Source organism: Odocoileus virginianus, chromosome 1 (genome assembly GCF_023699985.2).
Source record: "Odocoileus virginianus isolate 20LAN1187 ecotype Illinois chromosome 1, Ovbor_1.2, whole genome shotgun sequence".
Classification (NCBI taxonomy): Eukaryota; Metazoa; Chordata; class Mammalia; order Artiodactyla; family Cervidae; genus Odocoileus; species Odocoileus virginianus.
This window is the reverse complement of record NC_069674.1, coordinates 25,249,710-25,263,560: the sequence shown is the minus strand read 5'-3', so window position 1 is coordinate 25,263,560 and position 13,851 is coordinate 25,249,710. Positions and strand designations below refer to the sequence as shown.

Sequence of the window (13,851 nt, the reverse complement as noted above, 5' to 3'; positions counted from 1 at the left end):
AAAAAAATTTATATTTAAATTATAACTTCTAAAAATATTTAAAAGTTACTTTCTACTTACATTTATTACAAAATATTGGCTGTATTCCCCAAGTTGTACACGACATACTTGAGCTTGTCTTACACCCAATAGTTTGTGATCCCACTTCCCACCCCTTATATTGCTCCCCTCACTGCTAACTACTAGTTTGTTCTCTATATCTGAGTTTATGGAAATATCTTTGTTCTTCTTTTTAAAGAATAAAACCTACTATCCAGATGTAATTCACATACCCAAATCCACCATTTAGAGTGTGTAATTCCGTGGTTTACAGAGTTGTGCAACATCACTGCCTAATTTTAGAACATTTTCATCATCCCCGAAAAGTTGTCACTCCCCTTTCCCTTCACTCTCTAGTCCCCGGCAACCACTAGCCTACTTTCTGTCTCTGCGGATTTGTCTCCTCTGGACATTGCTTGCAAATGGAATCACACAATATGTGTTCTTTTGCGTCTGACTTCTTCACATAGCATAACATTTTCAAGGTTCATCCATCTTGTAGCCTGTATTAATGCTTCATTTTATGACTAAATAATATGCCATTGTACCACATTTTGTTTACCTGTTCATCAGCTGATGTACATTTAAGTTGTTCCCATTGTTTAGCTACTACAAATAATGCTGCTTGTGTACAAGTTTTTGTGTGAACCCATGTCTTCAATTCTCCTGGGTAGTGGAATTAATGGGTCACATGATAGCTCTATGTTTAACTTTTTGGGGAACTCTCAAACTTTTCAACCGCAACTGCACCATTTTACATTCCCAAGAGCAATATATAAGCATGCCACTTTCTTCACATCCTCATCAACATTTTTAATTTTATTTTCCTTAATACATTTAAATGTGTGTGTGTGTGTGTGTTTCATTGAATATTCATTGGAAGGACTGATGAAGCTGAAGCTCCAATACTTTGGCCATCTGATGCAAAGAAAAGACCCTGATGCTGGGAAAGATTGAAGACAGGAAAAGTGGACGACAGAGGATGAGATGGTTGGAAGGCATCACTGACTCGATGGACATGAGTTTGAGCAAGCTCCAGGAGTTGGTGATGGACAGGGAAGCCTGGCGGCTGCACTCAATATGTCAGCAAATTTGGAAAACTCAGTAATGGCCACAATTTTCAATCCCAATCCCAAAGAATGGCAATGGCAAAGAGTGTTCAAACTACTGTACAATTGCTCTCATTTCACATTCTAGTAAGGTAATGCTCAAAATCCTTCAAGCTAGGCCTTAGCAGTATGTGAACCAAGAGCATCCAGATGTACAAGCTGGATTTAGAAAACGTAGAGAAACCAGAGATCAAATTGCCAACATTCAGTGGGTCATAGAGAAAGCTAGGAAATTCCAGAAAAAAAACCTACTTTTGCTTCATTGACTACACTAGAGCCTTTGACTGTGTGGATCACAACAAACTGGAAAATTCTTAAAGATGTGGGAATACCGTCTTAGCTGCCTCCTGAGAAGCCTGTATGCAGGTCAAGAAGCAACAGTCAGAACCAGACATGGAACAACTCAGTGGTTCCAAATTGGGAAAGGAGTACGTCAAGGCTGTATACTGTCATCCTATTTATTTAACTTTTACGCAGAGTACATCAGTTTGGAAAACTCAGCAGTGGCCACAGGACTGGAAAAGATCAGCTTTCATTCCAATCCCAAAGAAAGGAAATGACAAAGAATGCTCAAACTACCACACAATTGCACTCTTCTCACATGTCAGTAAAGTAATGCTCAAAATTCTCCAAGCCAGGCTTCAGCAATACGTGAACTATGAACTTCCAGATGTTCAAGCTGGTTTAAGAAAAGGCAGAGGAACCAGAAATCAAATTGCCAACATCCACTGGATCATCAAAAAAGCAAAAGAGTTCCAGAAAAACATCTATTTCTGCTTTATTGACTATGCCAAAGCCTTTGATTATGTGGATCACAATAAACTGTGGAAAATTCTGAAAGAGAGGGGAATATCAGACCACCTGACCTGCCTCTTGAGAAACCTGTATGCAGGTCAGGAAGCAACAGTTAGAACTGGACATGGAATAATAGACTGGTTCCAAATAGGAAAAGGAGTACGTCAAGGCTGTATATTGTCACCCTGCTTATTTAACTTATATGCAGAGTACATCATGAGAAACGCTGGGCTGGAAGAAGCACAAGCTGGAATCAAGATTGCCGGGAGAAATATCAATAACCTCATATATGCAGATAACATCACCCTTATGGCAGAAAGTGAAGAGGGACTAAAGAGCCTCTTGATGAAAGTGAAAGAGGAGAGTGAAAAAGCTGGCTTAAAGCTCAACATTCATAAAACTAAGATCATGGCGTCTGGTCCCATCACTTCATGGGAAATAGATGGGGAAACAGTGGAAACAGTGTCAGACTTTATTTTGGGGGGGTCTGAAATCACTGCAGATGGTGACTGCAGCCATGAAATTAAAAGACGCTTACTCCTTGGAAGAAAAGTTATGACCAACCTAGATAGCATATTAAAAAGCAGAGACATTACTTTGCCCACAGAGGTCTGTCTAGTCAAGGCTATGGTTTTTCCAGTGGTCATGTATGGATGTGAGAGTTGGATGGTGAAGAAAGCTGAGCGCTGAAGAATTGATGCTTTTGAACTGTGGTGTTGGAGAAGACTCTTGAGAGTCCCCTGGACTGCAAGGAGATCCAACCAGTCCATTCTAAAGGAGATCAGTCCTGCGTGTTCATTGGAAGGACTGATGTTGAAGCTGAAACTCCAATACTTTGGCCACCTCATGCAAAGAGTTGACTCATTTGAAAAGACGCTGATGCTGGGAAGGATTGGGGGCAGGAGGAGAAGGGGGTGACAGAGGATGAGATGGCTGGATGACATCACCGACTCAATGGACATGGGTTTGGGTAGACTCCAGGAGTTGGTGATGGACAGGGAGGCCTGGCGTCTTGAGATTCACGGGGTTGTAAAGAGTCAGACATGACTGAGTGACTGAACTGAACTGAGCTGAGTACATCATGCGAAATGCCAGGCTGGATGAATCACAAACTGGAATCAAGATTGCTGGGAAATATTAACATCCTCAGATTGCAGATGAAACCACTCTAATGGCTGGAAATGAAGAATAAAAGAGCCTCTTGATGAAGGTGAAAGAAGAGAGTGAAAAAGCTGGCTTAAAACTCAATATTCAAAAAACTAAGATAATGACATCTGGTCCTATCACTTCGTGGCATATAGAAGGAGAAAACAGGAAACAGTGGCAGATTTTAGTTTCTTGGGCTCCAAAATCACTGCAGATGGTAACTGCAGCCATGAAATTAAAAGACGCTTGCTGGAGAAGGAAATGGCAACCCCCTCCAGTATTCTTGCCTGGAAAATCCCATGGACAGAGGAACCTGGTGGGCTACAGTTCATGGGGTCACAAAGAATCTGACACAACTTACTGACTGAGCACGGACACATACAACTGAATCACTCTCCTGTATACCAGAACCTAACACAACATTGTAAAGCAGCTACACTGTAATAAATATAACAAGCAATTGTTCCCCCCTTTCTCCCCCTCCCTTTTTTTTTTTTTTTTTTGGCGGGGGGTGGGGGCTTCTCTCTCAGGTCCTTGCACACGCACACGCACCGTTTCTCACGTACACGCGTACATGCATGCATTCACACACACAGTCACCAGTTCAGCTTTTCATGGGTTTCAGGGAAGTGTCAGAGGAGGGAACTGCTGGGGTCCGGAGTAGGCCGCCGACCCCACCCCACCCCACCCCACCGCACATGAACCTCCATGCCCTGTGGAGTGTTTTGGACTCAAGTGACTTAAGAACCAAGAACCGGCCAGCGCCAGAGGAATGCTCCGCCCCTCCCTCCTTCTCTGTCTCTCTGAAGGCAGGCAGGAATGAAAACCTCCTTCCACGGAGGAAGATGTCAAGTGATGATGGCTGCTTCGACGCACGTCCGTGATCCTCACATGCATGAGTGGGGTTTCCTGGGTTACGAAAAGGAAGAGACTCTTTTGGCCTGATACAAGGCGAGTTTGTCCCTGAAGGACTGATGCTGAAGCTGAAACTCTAATACTTTGGCCACCTGATGTGAAGAGCCAATTCATTGGAAAAGACCCTGGTACTGGGAGATTGAAGGCAGAAGGAGAAGGGGGCAACAGAGGATGAGATGGTTGGACCACACCACTGGCTCAATGGACATGAGTTTGAGCAAGCTCTGGCAGATGGTGAAGGACAGGGAAGCCTGGTGTGCTCCGGTCCATGGGGTCACAAAGAGTTGGACATGATTTAGTTACTGAACAAAAACAACAGAAGCTAATTAGATTAATAAATACCACACATTTTGCCCTAATCTATACCAAGTACTTTACACCCATTATTTAATCTTCATAACAACCTTACTCGGTACAAACTATTACTATTTCCATTTTACAAATGAAGAGACTGAAGCAAGCAAAGCCCAAGGAGAATAGCTAGCAAATCGCAGAGCAGTATTCAAATTCAAGTCGGACTGATTTTTAACCACAACCCTACCCATGCCTTGGGTTGCTACTTAAGTCTTATTTATCCAACCAGGTGACAAGAACTTGCCTTTCTTGTTTTAGTAAAAAGAGCTAAGATTTATTAATCATCTACTACATGACACATACTTTACATGTATTAGTTCAAATCCTCATAACTCTGTTTTATATATTATTTCCCTCATGTTACAGATTAGGAGATTAGGGCTCAAAAGGATTAACTAACTTGGCCTGCAGATACAACAGACAAGAATCTTGATATAGGTAGGCCCAATACCTACCCAGAGATGAGGAGATGATGTAGAAGAATATTTGTAACTGATAAATGGGAAAGCATCGGACTATACTCACCCAAACTCTGGTTTGCTGCATCTAGCATGATGTTTGCACAGTGGCAGTAAATATGGGAGAGGGAACTGTCAGAGAGCTGCCTATCTCTTCCTTCGAGCTCTATGAGAATAAACTTTTAGACTTGACAATCAACAGAACCCAAAGGGTTATTGTGGAATTCCTGTGTTGCCTCACTGAACATAGGCAACTGCGACCAAAGTCTCTCACTGGGAATTTTGTGGTAGAGGATACAAATAATTGTAACACGTACAGCACGTTTTCCATGTACCAGGCAGCATTCTCAGTTCTTCATGTGATTTAACTCATTTAATTTCCAGGTAAGGACTGTTAACCTCCCATATCACAGCTGAGAAACTGAAGTGTCTAAAGGTTAAAGGATTCGCCTGAGTCCCCTAACTAGCAAGGGTGGGGGACACTCCGTAGCATGGTTTCAGAGCTGGAAAGAGAGAAAGAGAAGTCTCTCAATCATGTCCAACTCTTTGCAACCCGATGGACTGTAGCCTATCAGACTCCTCTGTCTGTGGGATTTTCCTTGCAAGAATACTGGAGTGGGTTGCCATTTCCTTCTCCAGGGGATCTTCCCGACCCAGGGATAGAACCGAGTCTCTGCATTGCAGGCAGACGCTTTACCGTCTGAGCTACCAGGGAACTTGGCTGGTAATGAATCCGCCTGCAATGCAGGAGACTCAGGTTCGATTCCTGGGTCAGGAAGATCTGCTGGAGAAGGGATAGACTACCCACTCCAGTATATTTGGGCTTCCCTTGTGGCTCAGCTGGTAAAGAATCTGCCCACAATGCAGGAGACTGGGCTTCGATTCCTGGGTTGTCAAGATCCCCTGGAGAAGGAAAAGGCTACCCACTCCAGTATTCTGGCCTGGAGAATTCCATGAACTCTATAGTTCATGGGGTCGCAAAAGAGTTGGACATGACCGGAAAAGGTATATATACCAAAACATTTGAGGGCTTCCCTCATAGCTCAGAGCTGGAGCCCCTCCTGAATAACAGTGCAAGAGAACAGTCACTTGAGTCCAGCGAAAATAGAGAAGAAAGTCTAATTTAATGAAGCATCAAAAATTCCTGCAAGCTGAGTAGAAAAGTTAATTTCACAGTGCCCGCCTGCCTGCCAGCACGTCTCCCATCTCCAACGTTCCCCCCCTTCCCGACGGTCTTTCCCGCCCATCCTCCTCTGACAGCAGATGGAGCCGGGTTAGTAGGTGAAAGGTCGCAGCCGAGGTTCGGCAACTCCCGGTCGGTCCAGCCTCTTTTCCGCGGAGCCGAGGGAGCGCCTGGATTGCCACTCGTCCAGTCCAGGAAAGCGGAGCCGGCAGTCCTAAAGCTCCGGGGACCTGCTAGAGTCACCAACTCGGAGCTTTGCCCCAATTCCCCTCCCCACGAGGAAGGCAGCGAAACCACCCACGGCCTTCCTTCCACGGCGTGGACATTCCCTCCCCACTCCCAGCATGCCCCCAGCAATTTATTTCCCGAGATCCGCCATTGGGTGCCCTCTCGACATCCAGTGACTTGGCGGGGCGGGGCCGGGGGCAGGGATGAGGTTTGGGAGCACCTTGGGAGGGTCTTGCTTAATGAGGCTTCTCAGCCCCCAATCTGGGCATAAGTCTAGACTGTGGGAGCTTCCCTCGTAACTCAGTCGGTAAAGAATCTGCCTGCAATGCAAAAGATCCAGGTTCGATTCCTGGATCGGGAAGATCGCGGGGAGAAGGAAATGGCAACCCACTCCAGTATTCTTGCCTGGAGAACCCCATGGACAGAGGAGCCTGGCAGGCTACAGTCGATGGGGTCGCAAGAGTCGGACACGACTTAGGAACTAAACCACCACCTAGACTGTGACCCCCTAGGACTTTCGTTCAGCCTCAGACTTCGTTCCGTGGCCACACTGTACACGTCCCATGGCCTGCCAAGGGATTCGGTCACATGCAGACACCAGGGCCAGGTGTGTATTCCACATTTTGGTACTGTGACAAACTCTCATGGAAGGCAGGGTTTATAATGTAAAAAGATGCCATTCCAGAGATACCAATGGCAAAGGAAACAAGGACTCGGAATAGGGACTGAGTGGGGGATGGGGGCCGTTTGGAATCCTGTTACCTCGAAGAAGTGAAACAGCGTCAACTTTTCAGTTCCTGAATGAGGGAAACAGGCAGTGGGGTGGGGGCGGTGGAGCGAGGGCCTGAGGCCCTCTGACAATCGGTGCTCTGTTGAAATCTGCGGCGAAGAATGCATCCCCAGCCGCCCGCGGGACCTCATCCCACGCAGTGTGCGAACCCTTGGCTTGCACCATTTTAGGTGTGTTTTCCACCGACGTGGTATGGGGGAATAATGACTTTCTAACTCCATCAAACGTTTCCTGCAGCTAGAAAAGGCACTTGAAGTTAATATACACGCCTGCTGCCACGGCCACCTCAGTGACTCAGAGTCGCACGGCGTGTGTCTCTGGGAACGGCCCTGACCGAAGCTGCTGAGAACTGCCTGGAAGCCCAGCCCGCCCTCGCCTAGGGGCGGGGCCGCGGGCTTGCGTCAGGGCTCCAGTGCGCGCGCGCGGGCTCCAGGCAGCACCGCGGCTATAAATGCGCGGCGTGGCCCTGGCTCAGAGTTTCGCTGCAAACTGCGCTGTTATCTGCTGAGAGGCGTCTGGGTTGACATCTCGTGGTCTGACTTTCCTTCCGACTCCCCGCGACCCATTATTACAGCACGCGGGCCGCTCCTGGCCCTTCCTCCTGGAGGTGAGCGGCTTTGTAGGCTTCCCGGCTCCCCGCCCCCAACCCCTGGGCTGCGTGCCCCGCGGGCCTCCTGGCCTTACCCCCGCCTGGGACTGTGCTGTGGGGAGCGTCCCTTCTCGTCCCCACCTGGGGCCCCACTGAGCCACCCCGCCCAGCTTTCTCCAGGGGTGGCCCTAACTAGGATCCGTGTGCCCACCCCATGCCGTGCCCATCCAGAGCACACCTAGCATCTCCTTCCTGTTGCTTGTAGGAACTGTCCCCCCTCCCCCGCTAAACTGGAAGGCGCATGAGGTCCGGCTTCGTGCCTGCAGGGCCTCGAGGGGCTTTAGTGCCATCGAGGGTGCCTAACACGTTGTGGGTGTTAAGGGCGTACTTGTTAAATAAGTGAGCTTGATACACTTTACTGTTAGGATTATTTAGACTTTTTAAAAGTTTATGATTAATTCACACCTGACAGATATGTGAAGGAGATTTCCAGGCAAGTTGCTTTTGCTTTCTCAAGGACATGTTCTTATATTCCCACAATCGACCCCCCGCAACCTTCCCCCCCCAAAAAGAACTGAGTTTTTACATCAGGAAGGTTTGTGGTCCCTGGACTGTGGAACAGGGATTCTCTATACCTGAAAGCAGAAGTAAAAGTTTTAAGGAATGCTCTTGAATTAGTCCAAGAAGCTGAGTCGTTCCACAGCCAGGTGGGAGCCATGGCGTTTACAGTGTAAATTTACTTGAAGATTCTGCCCTGGCCCCTGCCTCCCTGACTGGCTGGCCGCCTGCTTAGCTCCAGGGTCAAGGTCAGAGACATGCATATTCCAGAAGGCTGGAGATAAACCTCGCCTCTCTCTTCTCAGGATCCGGAGGCCTTTCAGAAGCAGAAGGCAGCTGCTGCTGTTCCATAAAGGAGTGGAATCCTTGAAGCTATGAAGCACATGTTGAACCTCTATCTCTTAGGTGGGGTGCTGACCCTGCTCTCCATCTTCATTAGACTGATGGAGTCCCTGGAGGGCTTACTGGAGGGCCCGTCTCCTGGGAGCTCCTGGGCCACCAGAGGTCAGCTTGCCAACACACAGCCAAGAGCCTTCCAGACTATCCATCCAGAGGGGTGTGATAAGACCTCCCTCCACCGGTTATAACCTTGGAACAGTCTCCAAAATCCCGCCAGCTCTACCAGTTCCCGCGGAGGCAAGCTCCACATCAGTGTTATCAGAGAACTAACTGTTCACTTGGCCCTCGAAGGACCTCGTTTGAATGCTCCTTGTTCTGGAAAAAGCCTGTTTAATCACAGATCTTAGTGGGTGGCCTGTGGCTGTGGAGTGGAGTGGTCTCACTCTCCTCCCCAGGCTGCCTGTGCTTGGCTGTCCTGAGCAGACTGGCTTCGTCTTCTCTTAGATGAGGACTTGTGCTGCAGCTTCAGCTGTTGGGAGATGGTCTTAGTTTCAATCCTACTTTCTAAGCATCTGCCAAGAATTCTTTTGGACTTCGGTGTCTTATGGTCAGTTTACTTGGTATTCAGCTTTTTTCCCATGAGAGCTCCTCTGTGTGCAGGTAACAGTTAAGAGTTGTGTGGGTTGGCTGTAGAAAGGGGGAAGATGGAGTCTTCTGTGTCCCGTTCTCATTTTTACACTTTTTAAAGTTCTTCCTCCAACTTAGTGAGTATGTGTGTGTGTGTATTGGTCTAAAGTGGGCAGGGGAATGACAGGGCCTGCTTGGGACAAGGGCATTTTGGCCACCATGTGGCTTAAATAAGTTTTTCTAATGAAATAAAGTTGAATGTATATTTCCACTGTGTGTCTTGTTGACTCCTGCCCTTGAAATTAGTAATAGGGAAGGGTTTTAATGCACACATCTGAGGTTTCACCTCTTAAAGCATTGGAGCAGAAAAGTATGTAAAACACTTTGTTTAAAACATAAGGTAAATAAACCTTTGAATGTGGAGGCAGGTGCACTTGGGAATGCCCTGTATCAACCAGTTGTCCCAGCCTAGGCCAAGGCTATTAGAGTTTCCTCTTGACATTATCCATCTCTAAAGAAAAAGAAAAATGATCCTTTCTGACAGCCCTTCAGCTTCAGTCCCTGGAAAAGACTTGAGTTCAGTAGGCGTTTTCTTTCTCTGTGTTCTTATCTACTCAATTCTGATTGTTCTCCAGGTCAGCTGGTGAAATGTCAGTGCCTCACTGATTGTTTCTGCTCTCCCAGACCTAACAGCTTGGACTTTCCAGAAAAATGGGGATTTTTTTCCCCCCCTTGAATTCCCTCCTTCATCCCCACTCAATATTGAAGCATATTCATTCCTCTGAGTATGGTAATTAACACACTCATCTTGGTGCATACATCCTTTTGTGTGTGGTGAGTTTGATTTACTTTTGCTAAAGGGTAAGAATGGTGCATGGCGTCCTCTGCTAAGCCAGTTTTACTTTCTGAGTGTTCCTTATTTTTTTTTTGGCTGTGCTGGGTCTTTGCAGCTGTGCGGGCTCCTTGAGGAGAGTGGGGGCTGCCCTCTAGTTGAAGTACGTGGACTTCTCATACGGTAGTGGCTTCTCTTTTTGGGGAGCACAGGCTTTAGGGCACATGGGCTTCAGTAGTTGTGGCTCCTGGGCTCTAGATCACAGGCTCAATAGTTCTGTGGGTTTAATTGCTCCTCAGCATGTGGGATCTTCCCGGATCAGATATCAAACCCATGTCTCCAGCATTGGTAGGCGGATTCTTTATCACTGAGCCACCACGGAAGCCCTCTTCCTGAGTGTTCTTAAACTCAAGTGCCACTACCCCAGACTTCCCTGGTGGCTCAGATGGTAAAGAATCTGAGTTCAATCCCTGGGTTGGGATGATCCCCTGGAGAAGGGAATGGCAACCCACTCCAGTATTCTTGCCTAGAGAATAACATGGACAGAGGAGCCTGGCTGCAGTCCATGGGGTCACAAAGAATCGAACACTGAGTGACTAACACATAGCCCAGAAACCAGTGGTTTGGGCATCACTTTTATTTATTGTGCTGTGATAATTCTTAGTGCTGTTGGCAAGTATTTCCAGCTTCTCACCTTCTGGGCACATGATAAAAGATTGTACTCTTTGGTCTTTTGTGATTGGCTGGGCTTATGTGACTTGTCTTGGTAGCAGAGTACTCTCAGAAATATAGTTGGCTTTTTATCTCTGATTTCAGGCAGTTTCATACCATAGCTGCCCTTTTCTAGACATTTTTCTTAGATTTGGTGTCTTTTCTCATTCTCATGCCTCTTCAACGATTCTGGGGCATTTTGATCTTTTGGTTGGAGACCTGCACCTGAAGTCTCTTTCCCAAGCAGTTTAGCTTAATGGAAATGGTTTATTGAGTGCCACAAATTATATAAGGTCTTGACTCTAAAACAATTTAAACTACTCGGAGGTTTCAACAGAGATGTGATGAGTAGGGTAAACAGCTGTCCCTGTTCCTGGCAGAGAGGTTTCCTTGGTTGCCAGGTTTTCAGTGTTAAGAACTGGGATGGTTCTGGTCAAACCAGGACTGTTGATTACCATACCAACAAAGCTGAGTTTGAATTCTCTTTTGAGTGATTTTTGTTACTCCAAGCATCTCCATTTTATCTCTTAATTTTAGGGATGCCCTGGAGGAGGAAATGGCCACTCACAATACCCAAGGCATTCTTGTCTGGGAAATCCCATGGACAGGAGCCTGGTAGGGCTGCAGCCCACAGTGTCGCAGTCAGACACGACTGAGCAACTGAGCATGCACTTAAGGATGAGAAGCAGTTGCTTCTGTGAACCCTTGTGCCATCCATAGTCTCTCTCGATCTCTTTACGTTCTTGCAAGCTGGCCAGTTCTCTTCTGAACTCATCCTGGGGTGCTTTGTCAGTGACAGCCAACTGTATCCAATTTCTGCTGCTAAAATTCTATTCTCTTGACTCTCCTAGCTTATTAGGTAGATTATTAAAGTATAACATCTAAGTTACTGCAAGCCACAATTTTACCAAATGCTTTGCTGCTGTATAACATGGATTGCTGACCTTCCAGCCTCCAGTAAGATTTCTTTGCTGCCCTCCACATTAGTTATTCAAACATATTAAGTGTTTCTTTTTAAATAATCTGTAACACCCCCCTCTAGATTCTGATTTCCTTATCAGTCAGGACAAATTAGGTTGTACTGCAGCAACCACCCTGAAAACTTTGCAGCTTAACACAGAACAGTGGCTTAAGGATGTCTTCCCAAGAAGCAGAATTAAGAGCTAATCAAGAACCATTCCCTTTGCTCCAGGCAAGGGACTGTCATCACATCTACACAGTGGAACATCACAGTCACTAGGTTGTTGTGTCTTCATTTGTCCCCACTCCCCTGACTGCATTTATCCTGTCCCTGTTCCACCAGAGTACATTAGATGTGTGGCACATGGCTTGTTTTAGTTTATCATTCTGTAGCTCAAGCCATATCTGAAACTGTCAATAGCAATTACTGTGCATCATGCAGATTCTTGAATTTGAACTTGATGTTGTGACTGAAGGGAATTCTTGGGTTGTTTCCTTTGTGGGGGAACATACAGTGAATGTGTTCTACCTGCAGGAGAAATACTGAGCTGAAGGATTATTGATTAGGAGGGTCATTAGCAGTCATTTGTTCAGTCACTAAGTCATGTCCGATTCTTTGTGACCCCATGGACTGCAGCACGCCAGGCTTCCCTGTCCTTCATTAACTCCTGGAGTTTGCTCAGACTCATGTCCGTTGAGTTGATGATGCCATCCAACCATCTCATCCTCTGTTGCACCCTTCTCCTCCTAGCCTCAGTCTTTCCCAGCATCAGGGTCTTTTCCAATGAATTGGCTCTTCAAATCAGGTGGCCAAAGTAGTGGAGCTTCAGCTTCAGCATCAGTCCTTCCAATGAATATTCAGGGTTGATTTCCTTTAGGATTGACTGGCTTGATGTCCCAGGGTCTCTTAAGAGTCTTCTCCAGCACCGCAATTTGAAAGCATCAATTTTAGGGCGCTAAGCCTTCTTTATAGTCAAACTCACACATACGTACATGACTGCTGGAAAGATCATCATTCAGTTCAGTTCAGTTGCTTAGTCGTGTCTGACTCTTTGCGCCCCGATGAATTGCAGCATCAACATTCCTCAAATATTTCTGCCCTTGCCTTCCAAGCACATGATAGAATCACACTTTCTGACATCCTTCCATTGAATGGGGCCATATAATTAGTTCTGGCCAATAACTTGTGAGTAGAAATGATTTGTGTCAATTTTAGGTTGGCGCATTTAAGCACAGGTTCAGAAACCTCCAAAGCCCTCTTTGCTTCTGCCACAGTCACCAGCAAGGCTCTGGATGGATTTGTTCCATTAACGTAGGTTCTGGAGTACCAGTCATGGAGCAGAGCCTTCAGCTGATCCCCGATGAATATGTAATGTAAACAAGAAAAAAACTTTGTCTTTTTTTTAAATATTGTATTTTATTTATTTACTTGGCTGTGCCAGGTTGTGGTATGCAGGATCTTTAGTTGTAGCATGTGGACTCTTAGTTGCTGTACGTAGGATCTAGTTACCCCACTAGGGATTGGTCCGAGAGCGCAGAGTCTAAACCACTGGACCACCATGGAAGTGCCCCTTTGTTGTCTTACGCTACTGCGATGTGGACTTTTTGCTAACTTGGCCTATCCTGATAACATTGCTTATAGTACCTACTGCGTGCCGCATGCCAGGCATCAACTAAAATCTCATCACTACCTATCTCAGATAACATATGCAAGATGGGGGGGGGGGGGGCGCGGAATGCATGTAAACAATATTTCATGGCTTTATTTTAGAATAATATGTAAAGGACAGTGGCTGCATAAAGTTATTTATGGACAAGAGATGGATGTCAAGGATCTGAGTTTTATTTTATTTTTAATTTCTTTATATTGGTTGTGCCACATGGCTTGTGGGATCTTAGTTTCCCAACCAGAGATTGAATCCAGGCCCTTGGCAGGGAAAGCTCAGAATCCTAACCACTAGACCACAGGGGCATCCCAGAGGATCTGAATTTAAAAAAATGAACAGGCTATCTAGTTAGGAAAGAGTTTCCCAGTAGAGCAAAGTGTGAGTGAGGGTGTGGAGCTGAAACTAAGCACAGCATGTTTAGAGAACTGCAACTATTTTAAAATATGTTGTTAGCTTGAAGCTGTGACTCTAGTGCCATCTAGTGGAATGGAATGAAGAGAATGAATTGCTTTAAATGTATGCTTCCTAGGTTTGAAGGGCTGCACTCCTAA

At 46.2% G+C, this 13,851-nt stretch overlaps 1 protein-coding gene across 1 annotated transcript; it reads left to right on the top strand.

Annotated features, from left to right (window-relative positions):
• Positions 1-7,445: 7,445 nt before the first annotated feature.
• Positions 7,446-8,826, top strand: HILPDA (hypoxia inducible lipid droplet associated). The gene is given in 3 exon segments (XM_020914900.2): positions 7,446-7,624; positions 8,470-8,689; positions 8,692-8,826. Coding segments are annotated over 2 exon segments (186 nt in total). The 5' UTR covers positions 7,446-7,624; positions 8,470-8,538; the 3' UTR covers positions 8,727-8,826.
• Positions 8,827-13,851: the final 5,025 nt, after the last annotated feature.